This window comes from Etheostoma cragini, chromosome 18 (genome assembly GCF_013103735.1).
Source record: "Etheostoma cragini isolate CJK2018 chromosome 18, CSU_Ecrag_1.0, whole genome shotgun sequence".
Lineage (NCBI taxonomy): Eukaryota > Metazoa > Chordata > Actinopteri > Perciformes > Percidae > Etheostoma > Etheostoma cragini.
The window spans coordinates 3,605,146-3,624,383 of NC_048424.1; the positions used below are offsets into that span (position 1 = coordinate 3,605,146).

General features: G+C 40.2%; 1 protein-coding gene and 2 long non-coding RNA genes across 3 annotated transcripts in view; all 3 read left to right on the forward strand.

Annotated features, from left to right (window-relative positions):
- The window catches only part of mei4 (meiosis-specific, MEI4 homolog (S. cerevisiae)), a 50,350-nt gene extending 37,865 nt beyond the window's left edge, over positions 1-12,485 (forward strand). The window contains exon 5 of the mRNA XM_034899874.1: positions 11,469-12,485. Coding sequence (XP_034755765.1) covers positions 11,469-11,714 — 246 coding nt within the window. The 3' untranslated portion in view covers positions 11,715-12,485. The remainder of the gene's footprint in view (positions 1-11,468) is intronic.
- Positions 4,695-5,180, forward strand: LOC117961309. The gene is made up of 2 exons (XR_004660374.1): positions 4,695-4,749; positions 4,816-5,180. It is a non-coding gene; the product is annotated as an uncharacterized LOC117961309 (long non-coding RNA).
- Positions 12,486-14,644: 2,159 nt separating the features above from the next.
- The window catches only part of LOC117961306, a 13,124-nt gene continuing 8,530 nt past the window's right edge, over positions 14,645-19,238 (forward strand). Inside the window, exons 1-2 of the long non-coding RNA XR_004660371.1 lie at positions 14,645-14,656; positions 15,939-15,943. This is a non-coding gene — a long non-coding RNA (uncharacterized LOC117961306). The remainder of the gene's footprint in view (positions 14,657-15,938; positions 15,944-19,238) is intronic.

Genomic DNA, 19,238 nt, shown 5'->3' on the forward strand with positions numbered 1-19,238 from the left:
AAGGGAAAAAATAACACAGCAAGAGGACACTTGTACAAGACAGAGGATAGAAAAAAAGAGAAGAAAAATCAATTCCTGGGAGTTGTTGTCTGCTGTGGGCCAACAGGACGGTGGTGTGTGGTCGTTTTGTAAGTGAGCCCAAAGTACACTGTGCTCGTACTCCCTTCAGTGGAGGACCGCCACCTCTCATTTTGTACATTGAACCTAAAAGGAGAGTCGCATCACAAGAGGAAGGCAAACTTTATCAAGGGCAAATACTATTAGACAATGTATAGAGTAGGCTCGCTTTCCATACACTACTCCACTGCACTGTGGTTGTGTACGTTCAAATGTTGTTTTAGTCGTGCAACAGAAAACTCTGATTAGACAGATAGTCTAGCTAGCTGTCTGGATTTACCCTGCAGAGATCTGAGGACCAGGTAACCATAGTCCTCAGAAATCCACCGGAAGTTAGAACGCCAACACAAGAAAGAGGACGGGACGGACATCAGCAAAAATTAATGCGTCCGCGGAATTTCCTTTGGCACCAGAGCAATCCCAGAAGTAGAACATCGTGGATTTAGACTAGCTTTAGAGCAATGCATGAATAGAATGAGCTCCCTGAACAAATACCACAAGAAAGCAGCAAAATTAGATGTAAAAGACCAGTTTTAATTAGAGATGTTGAGTAGACACAGAAACTACATTGGTTGATGTTTAACAATGAATGTGTGTTCAATTGTGAAACGTGTCCGGAGAGGGTGAAACAGATGTTATGTGACGATAGCATGTCACTGTACCACAATGCATCAATCAATCAACATTTCTTTACAGAGCACTTTACAGTAACCAGCAGGTATCCAAAGTCTTAAAAAAGTGTTAAACATGAATGTACAGAATGCCCTATGACTGGATACTGGACAGCTGGATACTGTACATGGTTGGTTCTTACTAGTGTATCTCCGTGTGTACTTCATCCATTGCAGTCCCACCAAACAATCCCAAAACATCCCAGTTAGAGAGGAAATACCCTAAACATATTATTTGTCAATCTTTATATTAATTCCATGAAAGAACCAAGACATGCGTTGTTGCAGCATCCAAATGTTCTTAAAGAGGTCTCTTCAGAATTCATGTTTCTGCGCGCAAAAGTCAACGGACAACACAATCTTCTGAACATACTGACAAATCCTGAGAGAGCTGAGTAGAGCTGATATATAAGCCTTAGTGGTCCCCTAATACTGCATGTGAAGTGTCTTTTATATAAGCCTTTATGATACCCTAATACTGTATCCAAAGTCTCTTTTATATAGACCTTAGTGGTCCCCTAATACTGTATCTGAAATCTCTTTAATTTAGACATTTGTGGTCCCCTAATACTGTATCTGAAGTCTTTTTCCCAAAATTCAGCCTTGGTGCAGAATTACAGCCACCAGAGCCAGTCCCAAATGATTTTTCCTTAGTATGTGCCATTTCTGTGTCTGTAGCTATTAAGGAGGGGGGGGGGCAAGGTTGAAGGTGGGGGTGTGGCCTTGACCAGCTGTCACTTTGCTCGTTTGAAAGCCATGATGTCTCTTTCTTTTTCATGGGTGGGCAAAGCAGAGAAAGGGGTAGTAATCCTTAGGAAGTTATAAGGGGCAAGATTCCAGATCGGCCAATCTGAGCTTTGATTTTCTCAAAGGCGGAGCAGGATACCCAGGACTCGGGTTACACCTATCACCATTTCTAACCACTGGGGGACCATAGGCAGGCTGGGGGAGCGCATATTAATGTTAAAAAAGAAACTCATAAAGTGACATTTTCATTCCATGGGACCTTTTAATTAGCTTTGTAGCAACTCATTTGGCAATGGCTTGAATGTCACAAAGGTTCATTAATATCAAAAAGTTACTCACTAAAGTTTTAAACATAGCTTTTACTTTGCAGTTCTGTTGGACAGACTGAAGAGTGAAGTTGCACTCAAGCTGACTGTCCATGCATTCAGATGGCACCACTGTGCCTCTGTCTGACAGAGTATTGTTGTGGCTTTCTTTTCCACTCTCCTGTCAAATCAATCTCTGTCCTTGATCAGTAAATTACTGCCCTACACACTCGCAGCCTGAGCACAGCTTCATTATGAACTCTTTGTCAGCTTCTCCCTCACTCTCTCCAATTGCAGTGCCTCACTCTGTTTCTCTGTCACACTCTCTTTTTTTAATTCCATCTTTTACCTGTCAACGTATTTATTCCTCTGCCTTTTGCGTTTTCTATTAGGCTCTGTTCTTTCATCATTTTTTCTTCTTTAATGTACTTAGATGCATCTCCTTTTCTCTATATTTTTTCTGTCCATGTAATATTCTCTTGTCACTGTCTTTTCTTCTTTATACAGCTACGTAGGTACTAGAGATGTTCCGAGCCTCCGATATTGCCTAAAATGCTGCTGTTGGTGTGGACGAGTACAGAAGTCTATGCACCTGTCTTAAACCGCGTAATTTTGCCCCGAAAAAAAGCTTCTCTATTTTGGGGGGTGAGAATTGGTTTCCAGTTTGGTCTGCTGATGAGCTAGAGGACGCCCATGACGATTGTGATTGGTTTAAAGAAATGCCAAAAAACCAAACCACGTTTTTCTCCCATCCCAGAATGTTGAGTGGACTAGCCAGACCTTCCTACGCCGCGCTGTGGAGGAAGCCCTGGCAATGTGAGACTAGGTTGGACAACACAACATATTTTAAGACATAACAATGGGCACTTTTCTAAAGAAATGAATCATAGAATAACCTAATGAAAATAATTCTTAATTGCAGCCCTGTTTTTTTAGAGCTTTTTCAGGAAGTGAACTGTCTGTACTTTCTCCCTTGGAGGCACCTTCAGTCTGAAACTCCCTCCATCAGTTTGCCGGTGACCCAGTCAGAGCAGTAACGTGCTGCAGGTCTAGTCAAAAGGACAATTTGATCCCATTCATCGTGCAGCTTTATAATCTCAAGGCAGCTGATGTTATCTGGGTCATGGTGCTTCAGGCTCCTTTGCTACATACTTATCCAAGAGTTGTCTCCTCGCCACAGTCCAGCTCCTCATACACCTCCATTACAAAAAGGCAATTTACATTTCCAAATCCAACCAGGGGTAATTTAAAGGGACAGGTGTGGATGGTTGTGTTCTTTTAAATATCCCTTGAAGGAGCCCCCAAACTATAAAACGTCCGTCTGCGTATTATTTCTACACTGTTTCATCGCTGATTCATTTCTCATTTCTTCCTTCGAACCACAGTAACTAGAGTTTGAATAATGACTATGGAGAGCAGGGGGGTCACACCCAAGTTCACTGAGGGCCACATGGGGAAAATGTTTTTGCAAAGGCCACACATACATTTAATAACATGCTTTTATATAAGAGAAAACTGACTGTATTATTTCATGTCTTATAAAGTCTTCTTACTTAGAGTTTGGTCAACATAAATCCCTGAAAAAGTCTGCAAAAACAACAAACCAGCAAAAACAACAAAACATTAAAGAAGCAACCATAACTAGGTAAGCCAACGTTTATTGGGAACCTAAGTTCATATGCAGGACGAATTCAAGTCTCTGAGGGTCCGGATTTGGCCCACGGGTCTTGACTTTGAAGATGGTGGACTCTCACAACGGCCCATCTGACGCTCTCTATTGTTTGATACGAGATGCTGTCTTGTGTTCTTAAATGTTCTCATGAGTTCTTAATCTCCCATTGGTTCAGCAAGACCCTGAAAGCAGCATGGCATCGGGGCCTATAAAATATCCTGAAACACGAAAAACACTGCTGTCCACCTCGAAACAAAACTTCCATTTTTGAAACAAAGAGGATTTAATTTTGGTGTTGGAAGCACTGTGGATCCTATGAAAATACGTACCAGTGATTTCACACCTGCGGGAGAAGAAAACAACATTTTTCTTCTTAAAGTGGACTGAAATTGCTCCCTCTTGCCTTTCTGGGAAAGACAGTTTCTCTGTTGGTTTTGCTGACGCGTAGGAACTGGAGAAACTGTTTTGTTACTTTGGACAATCTATGTACAGAAACGAACAGACTGAATACACACGTAAAACAGAGAAATAGGCATGTTTATTGATGTTAATGCACGCTAATGCCGCAAACAGTGTAATGACATTAATGTGATTTTGAGTGATACTTGTGCTATTGCTGTCCGCGTGATCTGTTAATCTGATTGGACCGCTGAGTCCAATCTTTTTTTCTGTGAAGGTATCGTTTGATCACAATACTGTTGCTATATGTTGTGTTTGAAACTGTAGGTTGGTCAAAACTGTAATTGCTACCCTGCTGAACCCCGCTGATGGAGTTTAGTTGCTGTACTGAATGAGAGGGTGATCACTGTCAGAACCTTGAAGATCAAGATTCTTTTCTTTTTTCTCTAAAACAAGCTCTCCTCTCCTCTCTGACACTAACCTTACATACACACACTTTTACACACATTCACCCAGACACGCATACACGTGTTGTGAACAGCTAACACTGTTAGCGACGACAGTCACAGATACACATGCACACACGTGCTTTGAATAACTAAAACCTATTGGCGTATATCTGTGTCTGTAGCACATAGTCTAGCTTGAACAGTGCCAGAGCCTCAAAGCTCGGGTCTTGTCACCTTGCCCCCCTTTTCTTCGCACACACCCATCCACCCACAGACACGGACAGATATGCTACATGTGTGGTTGCTGCTTTGCTTTGTTGTAGTTTGTAAAGAGGTATATAGTTTTTGGTGATTTGAAGGATTGTTGATTATCTATTGATAATTTTGAAGTACTGGAGCTGCTGCCCCCGCGACCCGATACTGGATAAGCGGATGAAGATGGATGGATTTTGAAGTTAAATAAATTCTACTATACTTTAAATAGCAGTTGTTGTGATTATTTTGTGCATTTGTTGTGATAATTGCTGGTTGAACATGGTCAGTGCTCAAATTCACCCTTCGCCTGTTCCTTTCAGAGATACAAAATAAATTAATCAAATAAATTAAGATCTGTATTTTAAAGGGAACGCCACCTAATGAGACTGTTTCACAATTTAATATTGGTCCCTGATTCCAGGGTGCTGCCCCGTTTTGACAGTTTGTCAATTTTCTAAAGTTATTAATACCCATATTCATAACTTTATTAATATTGATAAAACATTTGATTTGACTTTGATAATTTGCCAATAATTGAATCCGTACCCCTAATGATATCCAACATTCAACAAGTTCTCTGATTACAGTTTATTCTGAGGGGAACATGTCTAAACCAAATTGCATGGCAGTCCATCCAATTGTTGTTGCAATGTTACACTAAAAAAACTAAAATATGAACGTCATGGTGGTGCCAAAGGAAAACTCGGAGGCTAACCCAAATCCGCATGATTTATCTTCTGGGAACCGATAACCAAATCCAAATTGAATCCTCAGAACTGCAGCTATGATCAAGCTGCGCCATGCAAACACCGAAATTTATCTCTGGGAAGCTAATTAACACTTTCTGATGGTGCGTCCCTCTGTGTTAGAGGTGCAACCCCCTGCAGATATTCAAAGACTTTCTACAACATCCCACTGACAAGCTTCAAAACCATAACTCATCTTCATGCTCACCTAGAAAGCCTATTACAAAATAACCCTTCCCTCGACCTCAGCTGAACCCTTGTGTCCAACCTTTGGCTAAAGTCACTCATCAGGAGAAGTTCACTTTGACTTTGCGGTTTGGCCTGGAAGTGAAAAGCTGTCCTGTAACTGGCATGGAGAGCAATGGTAGTTTATCAGGATTATTAAAAGGCTGCAGCAAATTCTGTCAGTGTCATCCTGCAGCCGGCGCATCCCAGAGGAGCGCTAACGAGCCAACCGACAGCTCAATCAGTTTGTCTGGCTGTTTTCACCCTCTCACTTAGAAAGGACTCTGGTTACATGCTGATGGGCCCTGCGTCACTTCATCTAATGTTCTTATCACCAACTGTTTCTGTCTTTTTTCATTGAATTCCATTTGTCTTCTGTTCTGTTCTTTGGCTACAGCCACTAAAGGAATTTAAACATGGGAAGCCATTGGAGAAGCATTGTCTCTGCAAGTTATCATTGTAAGTTATTCACTACAACTAAATGTACATATGAAATTCAAGACTCACTTAGTAAGACAAAGATAGACAGTTTATGGCAGAGTATTGGAATCTAAATACAATTTTTAAGTACTAACAGAAATGTGTTTGTTGCAAAGTCTCCAAAAGATAATAGTGTTGTTGCCTGGTCGAATTCTGCAGTCTTGTCTATTTTACACTTTTATTTCAAATTGTTTTGTGGCTCAGTTAAAAAATATGCATAACAGAGCACATATCCCAATAAATCTGATAAATAGGACAAAATAAATATAAAATACTCAAACAAATGGAGCTTTACAGTACTTTGTGCTTGTAAAATTGATGATAAGTTCGGACAATTTTATCACTTTGCCTTAGGCTGAAATATCTCAAAACTATTGGATGGATTGCCATAAAATGTATCTGGCACCAGCAGCAGGTCAAATGTTGAAATAAAATATATGAACATATATTAAATAAAATTACACAAAACAAGACAGCCATGGTTATAAATAAAGATGGTGGATATTGAAAAACATTATACCGGCTAAACATCAGCATGTTAGCTTTGTTATTATGATGCATTTAAACAATTACTGCCTCACAGAGACATTAGCGTGGTTGTAGATTCTTCCACTTCAGCTGGCTCTCTGTGGCTTACTGTAGTCCTGGTCTATATCCATGATGTTCCAGTTGCTAGGATGCCACCGGAAACTTTGCTGGACGTCCTTCTTTTGGGACGCTACATGTCACATGTCTTCCTTTGTGTTGCCTTTCTAACCTCTAGGGGATTTCTGAGGACTATGGTTACCTACTCCTCAGATCTCTGCAGGGTAAATCCAGACAGCTAGCTAGACTATCTTTCCTGTCTGAGTTTTCTGTTACACAGCTAAAAACTACTTTTGAATATACACATGTTCCACCAAAACAAGTTCCTTCCCAAGGCTATTTTCAGAGGCACCTTTGCTCTTAGCACCGCCCAAGACGATTGTGATTGGTTCAAAGAAATGCCAATAAACCAGAGCAGGTTTTTCTCCCATCCCATAATGCTGTGTGGACTAGCCAGACCTCCCTCCGAAGTGCTGTGGAGGAAAGTCTGACAATGCGAGGATACTGTAGTCTCTTTAATGTGCTAACCTGACAAGCCAGATGGTCTGTTGCCCAGAACCATCTGAGAAGCCGTCATTGTAAGCCATTGAACCATCTGTCTTTTATGTTCACCATTGTCATTTTGAACAAAGAGTCGCGGCCGTCACACACACCTAAACCACGCCCGTATCTGCCAGTAGCTCCCCACAGGACCGCTGATTGGTTCGGTCCGCTGCTGTTCACGAATGCATTCAACTGAAGCCTGTTGACATCGATTTTTTGTGATATGTGATATTGCGAGAATCCAGCCGTCTTGCAAGGAAATAATGTTCTGATTCCAAAAGAAAGTTAAAAACCTAATTTCATTTAGGCACTTTTCTTGGGCAGCCTCTTGTGTTTGAAGTTAATGTTTGGGACTTACCTAGTCTCTTGAAATAGTAGTTGAAATTAAAAGGAGATTTGTTGAAACTCTTGTTTACATTCTCCAAAGTTACTGCACCTATTGAAAGAAAAGACACTCAGGTGTTGTTTTGGTACTAGTATTGTTGAAACCGTGTCAGAGGGTTATTGAATCAATAGTCAGCTGCTGTCTGGGCTTTCTTTAATGCTCAATGTGAGGCAGTCCGACTTCTAAAAGCAGGTTGCATTTGAGGAGGCCAGCAGGTCCGCTGTGTTCTGTTATAAGAAGCAACCTTCTCTGCCAGCACCCAACAGGGAATGAGCAGTTGTTCTGTTTGTGTATATTCTTCACCAAAGCTCAATCACAGCTCCCTGTAGATTTTCATTCCAGTTATCGATTTTTGCAGTCTATCGAGTGCCACTCCATGGCTTTAGAAATTTTATAGGCATGTGGGTGTTTGACAGGTTGGAGATGAAAGTAAGAATAACTCGGGCTCCCTCCGATCAACCTAACTGATGTAAAGGCCCTCCATTTACTGAGTCCCGGTATATATATGTTGTGGTCAAATGACACTGATGGTACAGTATTATTTAGAGGGATCATGATTGGCTGCCTGATGGATTTGGGTAAAACTGAATAATGGTGGTCGATTGTGCCGATTTCTGCAGCATTGCACCAGATCAGAAGTATCATTTAAAAAATATAATGCCTGATTATAGTGTTGCTTAGAGGTTTGCGGAAGACTTAGGTGTGCGTATCTGACTGGGGATTTAGGGGTCCTCCGTCAATAAAATGTGACTTTTTCAATATAAAAATGTAATTTCACATAATTCTGGGTTGTTATTATTTCCATATCTGTGTCTAAAATGTTGGAAAAGCTAGAGCAGATCATAAATAACACTCAAAAGTTGCTGAAGAAGTCCATTGGGTCCAACTACAATCATTAGATCTAAAAAATGTAAGTTTTAGTTGCATTAATTTGGCCCAGGTGCAAACATTCTTTGGCATTTCTTAGACTGTATACAGGTATTGAAAACCTGTAGGTCAGCATATTTACTGGGGCCAGAGGCACAGTGTTTATATACCCTGTTCTGTGCCCCCTCATATTTCTTTTAATTTGCCCTTTATGTTTTGCTGTGAATGACGGTGTTTGTCCAGCTCAGTGGTTTTTAAATGATGGTCGTCCTTGAATAAAGAAACTTCTCATCCATTAAAAAATGGCAGGGGCACCTTGCTGCTGTTTTGATAGTTTTTATCTGGTTGTCCATCAGTCTGAAGCCCTATTCACACGGGATTAGTATCATCTAGGGACCTCGTCACTCCACACTCCAGCCCGACCAATTAATGATTCCGGCCCAATATTATCAGCCGATATTATCACTGTGCTGTGTCGGCCAAATAACCCGTAATTAATGTAACACAAGTAACAGTAAATATGTCTAGAATCGACTCCGCCTGTGTTGTTGAGTTACGTACTTGCATTATCCCAAATCGTTAAAACAATGTTCAAACCCAGAGTAATCGACATTTGGTGTCATATCCCCTGTCTGCCATAAGCTGTCATAAATCTACTTTTTATGCAGTTTTAGGCTATGTTTTTACGATATAATTTAAGATCGTTGTGGTTTTTAACAAAATATTTGAACCGTGGGAAAGTTTTTAATCCTCTTTTGTCTTGATCTTAAGTTCTTAACGAGTTGAACAATTGTTGGCGGCAGCTCGGCTCGCAGCCTCTCCTCCAAACAGCGTAGAAAAACAGATTTTTAATGTGAAGCTGCTTTATTATGTCGTTTTACCTGTTTGAGTCAGCCGGTCTGTTTTGTGTTGGAAAGGAGAAGACCTCTGAGGATAAAAATACTAATCCTCGGACGCTGACTGCAATAAAAACTGCGACTCCTATGATCCAACTCCTTCTTTTGTTTTTTGTTTTGATTGAATGAGCATTAGCAGCAGAAAATGTAATTTGAGGAATCTGTATCAAAAATTAAAGATGGTTTAATATCATTTTTTCCTTCCCAAAACAACTTTGAAAAATTTTCCGGTACCAGCATTTTAGACGGTATTGGAACCTTTTCGGAGACTGGTATCTCTATCAAAAACGTCATAAAAGTCATCTTCATAAAATGACAAACTAGTTAAAAATGTAATGGAAATGGTCCCAAACCCCAAGTGACTTGTTTTGTCTGTGAGCAACAGTCCAAAAACTAAAAGATAATATATTAGTGTAATACAAAATGGTGGAAAGCAAGAAAAGTCCTCACTGGTGAGAAGGTAACGGCAGCAACCGGAGAAATGTTTTCTCCTCTTGTTGCTGATAACTAAAAGCCTTCCAGTAGGTGCTCAGCTTCAGTTGTTTGTCTGGTTTAAAACAGGAAAATCTGCATATTAATTAATGTTAAAGCCTGCAAACAGGATATGCACTGCTTAGCCAGTTAAACCAAAACCATGTTTTAAATAAATCATGGCATTCTCAATGTAGTAAATCCTTTAATACCCGCACTTGCAGCTTCAATTCATTTCATATTTTTGTCAGTTTGTTCGTATTAAATGGATCAGCCAGCGATACCGGTAGAGCACAATAAATCAACGACTCTGTGCATGGACCGAGCTCAGATAATCATCTCTTTAAGCGATGATTTGCAGAGCCACGTCACGCTGCAGTCTTCTCATCTCTCAGTCAGTCAGATGAAATATGTCCTTTCCATCTTGTTGACAGTTGCTGCAGCAGGCGGTGTGAATATCTGCGGCCGCTGTGTCAAGCTGCCCGACACCATCTCTTAACACTGTAGCTTCTCAAATGTTTCACCACATAAATACTGTACATACATAAAGTACAGTCCCTGTATTCACAATTCAAACACAGATTTAACACATAAGGTAACGTGAGCTTATTACACACACTTAAGATTAGTTCATATCAGTGATGCTGGAAAACCCAGTGCATGCGTGTGTGCGTGCGTGTGTGCATGCTTGTTTCTGAGGGTTTAGTAGGTGTTGTTGTCACATTCTGTCAGCTCTTTGGAAGCTTAAGCCCGGAGGAATACCTGACAGCCATCTGGTGGTTGTTTTTCTCTGTGGCATCTCTCACACACACACACACGCACAAACAAAGGTGCACACACAGACACATGCAACAAAATCTGCCGCACGCACATTTACAAAGACACAGTGAGATAAAAGCTGGAAGAAATGCAGTACCTTCTCTTTTGAAAAAATAACATCTGGTTTGGAGTGTTTTGTGCGTTGTACGCCTTGAACTTGTTGAGTCTAAGTATCTAAGTGTTTGCAGCATGTTGCAACATCATCTATCAGTCCATCATCCTTCAAGGGTTACTCCAGTCTTGGTTCATTTTTGTAGTGATTCACATTTTCTGCAGGTTTCTCAGCAGCGTCTCCCTTGGATAACATCAATCAGAAACAGATACACGGTCATCATGGAAACAACAAAGTCCCGGCGGCGGCGAGTGGGAGCATGTTGTTTCCATGATGCTGTTTAAATCGACCTAAAATAAAAAATTTAAATAAACAGCTAGATCATTCTTTCTGCAGACGAAAGCTAAGGCTTCTGTTTTCTGCGTCATGTTGTACTGAGATGATGTCATCACATTACGTGACATCCAGTCTAAAACGGGCTGATAGCTAGCGGCAGCAACAGAGTATTTCCCTGTTATTAATAGGGTCGGGAATCTCTGGGCGCCTCACGATTCAGAGGCCAATGAATCGATTCATAACCGATTATTGATGCTCTCAACACAACCATTTTTTAATGTACATTTCCATGCGTGATTTAACAAATATACATATAAATCTGAATTTGTATCCGTTCAGGCACCGACATGTTTTACAAGTATTATTTTAGCAGTATCTGAACAAAATTCAAACAATAGCCATTGTTAATGATGCAGCCCAAGCATTTCTGTTGTTTCTTGTTTTTCAGGGCCAGGAAAGCCTGGGGCTGAGCCAGTTTCCCGTGGACCAGTATCATAACTCCTGCTATCTGTTCTGGATCCTGGAGGAGCTTCTGCAGAAATCAAAGGTACCGTGCACGGTGGATTTGGGGTCGGATCAGACGGGCTTCATGAAGCACTTGGAACAGCGCGTCTTTCAGTTGTCGGAGGAGTTCCCGTTGTTTTTCATCTGCATGTGGAGGTTAGGAGCTCTCTTCACCCCCTCGGACAGATGAGATCCCCCGAGAGCAGGGCTCAGGTGGGCTGCATTCAGAGGGTTTCTTTCCCCTTCCTCCATATGACTGAACAGTTTGAAACAACAGACTTAATGCCGCTTACCTGCGTCTAGAGAAACCTGCATGTTATTCTGTACAACAGCTCAGATACTGAGCACTTAAACTGAGAGGACATCACACTTATTATACCTATTGTTACATCATACACCTATATTTCATGTGAAGCCAAGAACTATCAGGCCACAAAAACTGACACCTCTTTGGTGGATATCAAGGTTTTTTCCCCTGTGCTTTCAAAGGATTATTGTCAACGGAGAGGTAGTTAAATAACAATACAGATTAGTATGTACTTCCTGAGGGTTTAAAGATGTTTCTCCAAACAAATGTGGGGAACTGTTTGCACTCGGGGCTCATTTTGTTTTAAGTTGCTCCAGTGGTGTACGATGCATAACTGCACAACTAAAAGTAGGAGTAGGAAGTAGGAATCATTTCATTTTTTAATAGTTTGTGTGTTCTAATGTATCTGTAATTGAGTAATAATAAATGTTTTTTTAGTTGCCAAAAAAGGTTAAACAAATTTGTATCCCTTCAACGTGGATTTGTTTGACATTGAAGTAAATTTTTTTTATTCAGTAATAACAAAAAAACAATCACTGCAAGCCAAACGATGACTCATAATTCTTGTTAAGTGATACTAGTACTAATCCTCTTTAAATGGCTTTCTGTAATGATCAGTGCTTACAACGGCCTTATGTAAAGGACTTGTGTTTCTCTTTGTATTATTATTCCACCTTTTGATGTTCGAAACGCGAGTGTTGAGTAAACGCTATGTTTTATATTTCCTGAGGCTCTTTAACACCCTAGAAGTTTCTGAAATAATCTAAATTATTTCCAGCCCCAGTGTCACAGAATTAACCACCTTTACAGAATGATGTGATTAAAGACTTCAGATTTAGAGTATTTGTACGCCATGTGTTATTTTATGGGATGCAGTAAAGCGTATCCTTCATTACAACATTTCTTTTAATATGTTAGTAAGTACTAGCCTGGATGCGAGCCAAACTTAGCCCCGCCCACACCATATGAGTTTGGGAACTTTGGTCTGGACTTGATCTTTTGTCGAGAAACTATGCTCAAACCAGAGCTTATAGGACCAATCAGATTATCAGGATGGGCTTTGAACGATGATGGACAGATGATAAACAGTAACGCAATGATGACCGCGAGCAGACCCGCAGGACTGCGCCCGCCCACGTCGCCCTGCACCGTGCATGCTCATATGACGGTTCTCCCGAGGTCCTGTAGCTGTAGTAATTAATACAGCTAATGCTTGTAATTCACCAAGTGTTCTATTAATAGATCCATGGTCTTATCTTGTGATACCTCTGAGGGATTTATGTATGCTGTAAAGCCTGTAACATGGATGTAACGTCATTAGAGATTTCCAAACTGCCAGGGCTGTCGGCTAGTAGCTAACATCACTGTTAGCTAGCAGTTGAGTTCTGTTGTTCAACATACTTCACATACTTCGTTACTCTGATTGGTTGTAGATTTATCCAATTGAGTGCAGAGGCATTTTCTTTCCTGGTTTGTTTGAAACACGTAATCACAGCCCAATGGAGCAGAATCAGACTCAGATTCTGACTAGAATCTTTCAGTGGTTATGAGGAGCAAAATGAGAGATACATCTGGTAATCATTGATAATTGTTGAGGTCCATAAACCATGTTAAGCTTTTTCATTCAGTTCTCGTATAATTAATCAAACCATTCTCCTTGCATTTCGTGTACATCCACCTACGGTCGCTTGCATTAGTGGTGAACTTTGTCATGCATAGCACCCTGGATCCATGAAATATCTGGCCTTTAAACATAAAAATGTGCCTGCCTCTATAGGAATTTAACATAGGGGTGTGTATATTAATGCCCCCCTGTATTTTAAAGAATAATTATTTATTTACAATACATCTTTTATTCACAAAGAAAATTAGTGTTGGATTTACCTAGATTTTTTTATTTAGGGCATTAAGATCAATTTCCCAAAGATGTGTTTTATTCCTCCTTCTAATCAACTTTAGCATGAGTGTGTAAACTTATGTAAGCCACTGTATATCCGTGAGTTAGCCAAATGTTTGTAACTGTTCAAAGGTCCCAGTAGCTTAGAGACATTACAAACAACATATACATACATCATAACAGGATGCTAAAATAAATAACATCAAATCCACATGAATAATATGGAGATGAATATATACATACAATACATATACATACATAGAAAAGCAACTACATTTCCATTCTGTGAATCGTTGTTTTAATTGAGAATATATATTGAATCGAATCGTGACATTTTCTGTATCAACCACGACATAGGCTGTCTCAACGCAGCCTTAGTAGGCAGTCATCTGCCTCATATGGGGGGGGGTTTAGAGAAATAAGTGGAAGGATTTGAAAGTGAGGCGAACATTTCCTCCCATCTCCAGTGAAAATGTGTCCCTGGTTGTACAAGTATTGGTTCTTGAAATGGAAAGTACAGCAGCCCTCAACTAATGGATTCCATGCCTGCATCTGTTTCCCGATGCTCTAAGCTTTTCTTTTTTTTTTTTAGTTTTCATTCATCACTCCCTCATCTGGTTCTCACCCTCCTCATGAAACAAGAGTGCCTCCATCTGCAGTGATGTTCTCTTCCCTGCTGCTTTTTTGTATAATGGCCCAGGCATGAGCGTGCAGCTAAATAAGTTTCCTGCTACGTCACAAATTACCAGAGGCTTTGGGGCCCCGGCCGCGCCGATAGCCATCGGCACTATTGTGTCTGCTTTGCGTTTGTGCCCAACTCTGTCTGTGATCTCCTCATCTTTCATATCCTGTTGAGAGCACAGCGGGGAAAGGCTGCCTTTAAAAAATAAAAAATGTAAAAAACGGACTGCTCATACGTGCGCTGACAGTTAATGTGTCTCAGTGGATTCGACGGCCGTGGACCAAAACCTACAATGCATGCATCTACTGATACGTGCGGTCTGTGTATTGAAAGCCTGATGCATCTTTTCCCTTCTGTGCCGTAGTAATAAAATCCGGATCTCGATTCATGCCTTTCTATAATCTTGCTTTTATGTGACATCTATTCCTCTGTTAGCATTCGCAGGACAATCCACTGCATTAAAGCTGTGTGTTGTTATGATCCTCATAAGCTAAACAAGACTACGTGGTTTGTTTACGCTAGTAACTGCCAGCTAGGAATTCGCAGGCTGAGTGACTTTGAGTACTTGGCGTGATAATGTTAGTATTGCATGTCCGTAATGTCATGTTCATTTGTGGAATATGCAGTGCAAAAGCCAAAGTTACATCACAGTAACTGTAACGTTAACTACCTGCAAATTAAAACCCGCAAACGTTAGCCCAGTGCCTAACAGCAGTCATTGATTTCTGAACAGAAATTGTGTCAGATGGAGCACAAGAAGCCAACTGTAAGGTCTTCTGTAATAATTACACTGCTCTATTCCAGTAGAAAAATGTATGCCTTGGAAATGAAATACATCTTTTTTCAAAAAGACTATTTTTCAGGCAGGTGTCTTCTGGGTTACAGCAGAATTACAGGTTGTTGTTGCACTGTCTCAGATTTTTTCCAGACATTGTTTATTTAAGATTGTGTCCCAAAACCAAGGCCTGTAAAATATTTCAGTTGAAATCCTGTCTTCATATTTCATATTTTCAGCCCTTGAAATTACTTTGGCTTTACAGCCTGAAAATCACATTACCTGGGAAGCAATATTTGGACATTAATATATTGAAAAGTATTATTCATATTCATAGGCAGCCCAACGTTTGTAGGGTGCAAGACAAACATGTCAGTATGACATTACAAGTTTGTACAGCATGCCCTAGATTTGTAAAAAATGCTGTGTGGGGTAATTGTTTTTACATTGAGTCAGGCAGGTTGGATAGCAATGATCTAATTAGACAGTGATACATCTTGAAAATAAATACTTAAATATCGGATTCTTCTGCTATTATGAAACACAATTTCATAGCATTATCTCTTTTATTGTGATAAAAAAAGTATGTATTGGTATGTAATTCACACTGATGTAAGGTAGTGTAAAGCTTTAAAATGGATTTTGAAAGTGCTTGAAAAGTGCTTGAATTTGACCTTGGAAAAGTGTACGATCCCTGATCTGGTATAGTTGTGACATTACAACTGTACGGACACACTGTCGGCTCGTTTTGAGGCACCGTTTCTGGATTCAGGCTGTGTGCATTTCCCTGTGGATTGAGCAATACTTTCACATTTTATTTTTCATATAGCACCTGCTAATCCAAAAAAAGACATGGAAATCTCAATTTTTACAATATGGGACCTTTAAAGGTATTTGGTATTTAACAATCAAAAGCAAAACCACTTAGTTTGTGTGCTTTTATTTTGCAGTAAGTGTGTTTTAGAAGAGAAGGAATGAGTGTCCAGCACCACATTACGCTGCTTACTAGGCTGAAAAGCTTTAAAAAAAAAAAAGAAAGGGTAAGAGAACATAAATCAGTGAGGGTGAAGTGGCTTTAGTGTGCAAATCCTGCAGAAATAGGGAACAGATTGTGCAAATAATGCTTCACTAAGGCATGTCCACATCCCTCCCGTCAGGAATGGATGATTAATGAGCTCTCTGATTTAAAATCTGGATGCCCTTGATTGATATGGAAATTAATTTCCCATATGTTCAATCGCTGCTGTTAAAAGAAGTTCTGATCACTGGTCCTGAAAGCAGCCCGGTGTTGTTAAGGTCAACGTCTGTTTTAAAGTGAGGACTTTGATTGTTTTGAGGCATCAACAGTTTTTTTTTGGAGTTAAATTACGTGAACATTGTCAGCAACCAATGGGTGCTCTCCCTTTAGCACCAAACAGGAAGCGGCACACAGCTAGGGCAATGTTGTTTATGGTTGCTATGGCGCTGCGCTAAGCATTAGATGTGAGTTGCCGTCAGACTTCTGTTCAAAGTCTTTGATCTTTTTCATAGTGGATTATTTTCTGGATGAATGGATGAAATGTTTGGTCGCTTACATGTCAGAAAATAGTGAAACGTAGATCAGATTCCTTTTTATAAATTAAATATGACTCAAGGTTCTCTTATAAAAGAAGGGATCCCAAGTCTTAAGGTCATTTGGTTTTAGAGATATTAAATAATGAACATTAAATCTATTTTTTTTACCTTCAAATGTCTTGTTTTGTCTTCAACTCAAAGATATTCAGTTTACTGTCCCAGAGGAGAGAAGATGGCGATTAATTTAATAGTTGACAACTAATCAATTCATCTTTGAAGCTCTATAGATTCACATTCAAACCAACAACAAATGTTGTTCTTTTACTTCAGTTTTTGCTGCTTTGTTATCATATACATTGGGGAGAACAAGTATTTGATACACTGCTGATTCTGCAGGTACTTAGAAAGCATGTAGAGGTTTGTAACTTCTATCATAGGTAATCTTCAACTGTGAGAGACAGAATCTAAAACAAAAATCCAGAAAAACACATTGGATGATTTTTAAATAATTAATTTGCATTATATTGCATGACATTGACACTGTATGTCCCAGATTAAAGAAAAGAATGTAGGGGCCCTATCTTGTGACCAGCGGAGCACAAAGCCCAACACAAGGGTCTTTGCTATTTTAAGATTGTCCAGAGGTGTGTTCAGGTGCATTCTTGCCAGGCTGGTCTTACAGGGAGGTGTGTTCAGGTGCATTCTGGGCGTGCTGGTCTTACAGGAAGGTGTGTTCAGGTGCATTTTGAGCATGCTGGTCTTACAGAGAGGTGTGTTCAGGTGCATACTGGGCGTGCTGGTCGTACAGGGAGGTGTGTTCAAGTGCATTTTGAGCATGCTGGTCTTACAGAGAGGTGTGTTCAGGTGCATTCTGGGCGCGCTGGTCTTACAGGGAGGTGTGTTCAGGTTTATTCTGGGCGCGCTGGTCTTACAGGGAGGTGTGTTCAGGTACATTCTGGGCGCACTGGTCTTACAAGGAGGTGTGTTCAGGTGCATTCTGGGTGTCTTGCTATCTTGAGGCAGCGGGACGTGATCACTCCATTGACCAACAAAAACCTGGTCTAAAGTCAATAACGCAACCTTTACTTGTTATATTAACAGAGAATTAGTCAAATGGGCGCTCTGACCTTTTTTTCGGCCGTCAAACTAGCAGAAGAGGATTTTGAAACGCCCTAAAGGCACCTGCAACAGGTGCTTAAATCCTTAAAACAGGGACCAGAACGTGAAACGACAAAGTGGACTGCATTGACATTAACGGGATATATTCACCGGGGATGAAAAGAGAGTTGTGTTCTCTTGAACTTTAAGGGTAATTAGCTTAAAGAAATTTAACTTGCCACAATTGCTTAAGCAAGAGAAGAGGATCACACCCCTCCATGTTAGTGTAGTCTGACTTCAGCGGAGGTTTAAAGAAAGTTTTCTTTTCATCCAAAAAGTATTTTTAAGCCATTTGGCCTGAAGAAGATGACTTTTGGAGGCTTTGTGATCGTGATTGATTTGAGAATTAATTAAAATTTGATGCTCTTCCAGTTGCTTATTCATTTGACAGCTGTTTCAGAAATGTGTAATGGCAGCTAATTATTTAAATTCTGAATAGTAATTAGCACACTAAATTAGAACATCCAAAAAGATATTCATAACTGGTCTGGCAAATGCATTTTGAAATGAGAGGATTGGCAAACCTCAATAATGCTTCTCTGATGGAGTAAAAGCCAGATATTATAATATATTATACATTATTATACACAAAAGGGTTGTTTTCTCTCTGACAGTTATGTATTATGGATGTCAAACAACTTGGGTTCAATAACAAGTTTCATGAATTCACTTCACACATTACTCCTGTCCCTTAGAGTCTAGTCTCACAAAGCCAGTAGAGTGCCAATCGGTTCACATCTTTCTGTCCCAGCCCGTCCCGAGCTCGACAGCCATTAAGATATTTATGTCCTAAACACAGGTAAAATCTCTTTTTTTCCTCATACTAATGACACATGAAGACTACGTTTTTATGTGGAAAGCTTTTGTTAAGCAACTGTAGGAAGGCATTCTGAAATGTCAACAGCTGAGTGCATCAGCGCACGTTAATTTAAAATGTTCAACGTGTTCGCCTTTCTCCCAGGGCCAACATTATAAAATGAACAACGGTGGGGTTAAAATCCCGTTTCTGGGGAGCAGATGAATGAACTTGGCTTTCAGTCGGGGGAATATTTCAGAGACCGCACACACTGGGTACAACACCTGAACTTATTCCACCAACTCTTCTCTGATCGCATCTACACGTCTGCTTCTTCTTTCTCTATCTCTCTTCTGCACACACACACACACACACACACACACACGCACACACTGAGTGTAAACCCAGCCCTGGTTATCCTGCTCTGCCTTTGAGAAAATTAAAGCTCAGATGGGCCAATCTGGAATCTAAGGTCTATATAAAAGAGACTTCAGATACAGTATTAGCGACCACTAAGGTCTATATAAAAGAGACTTCAGATACAG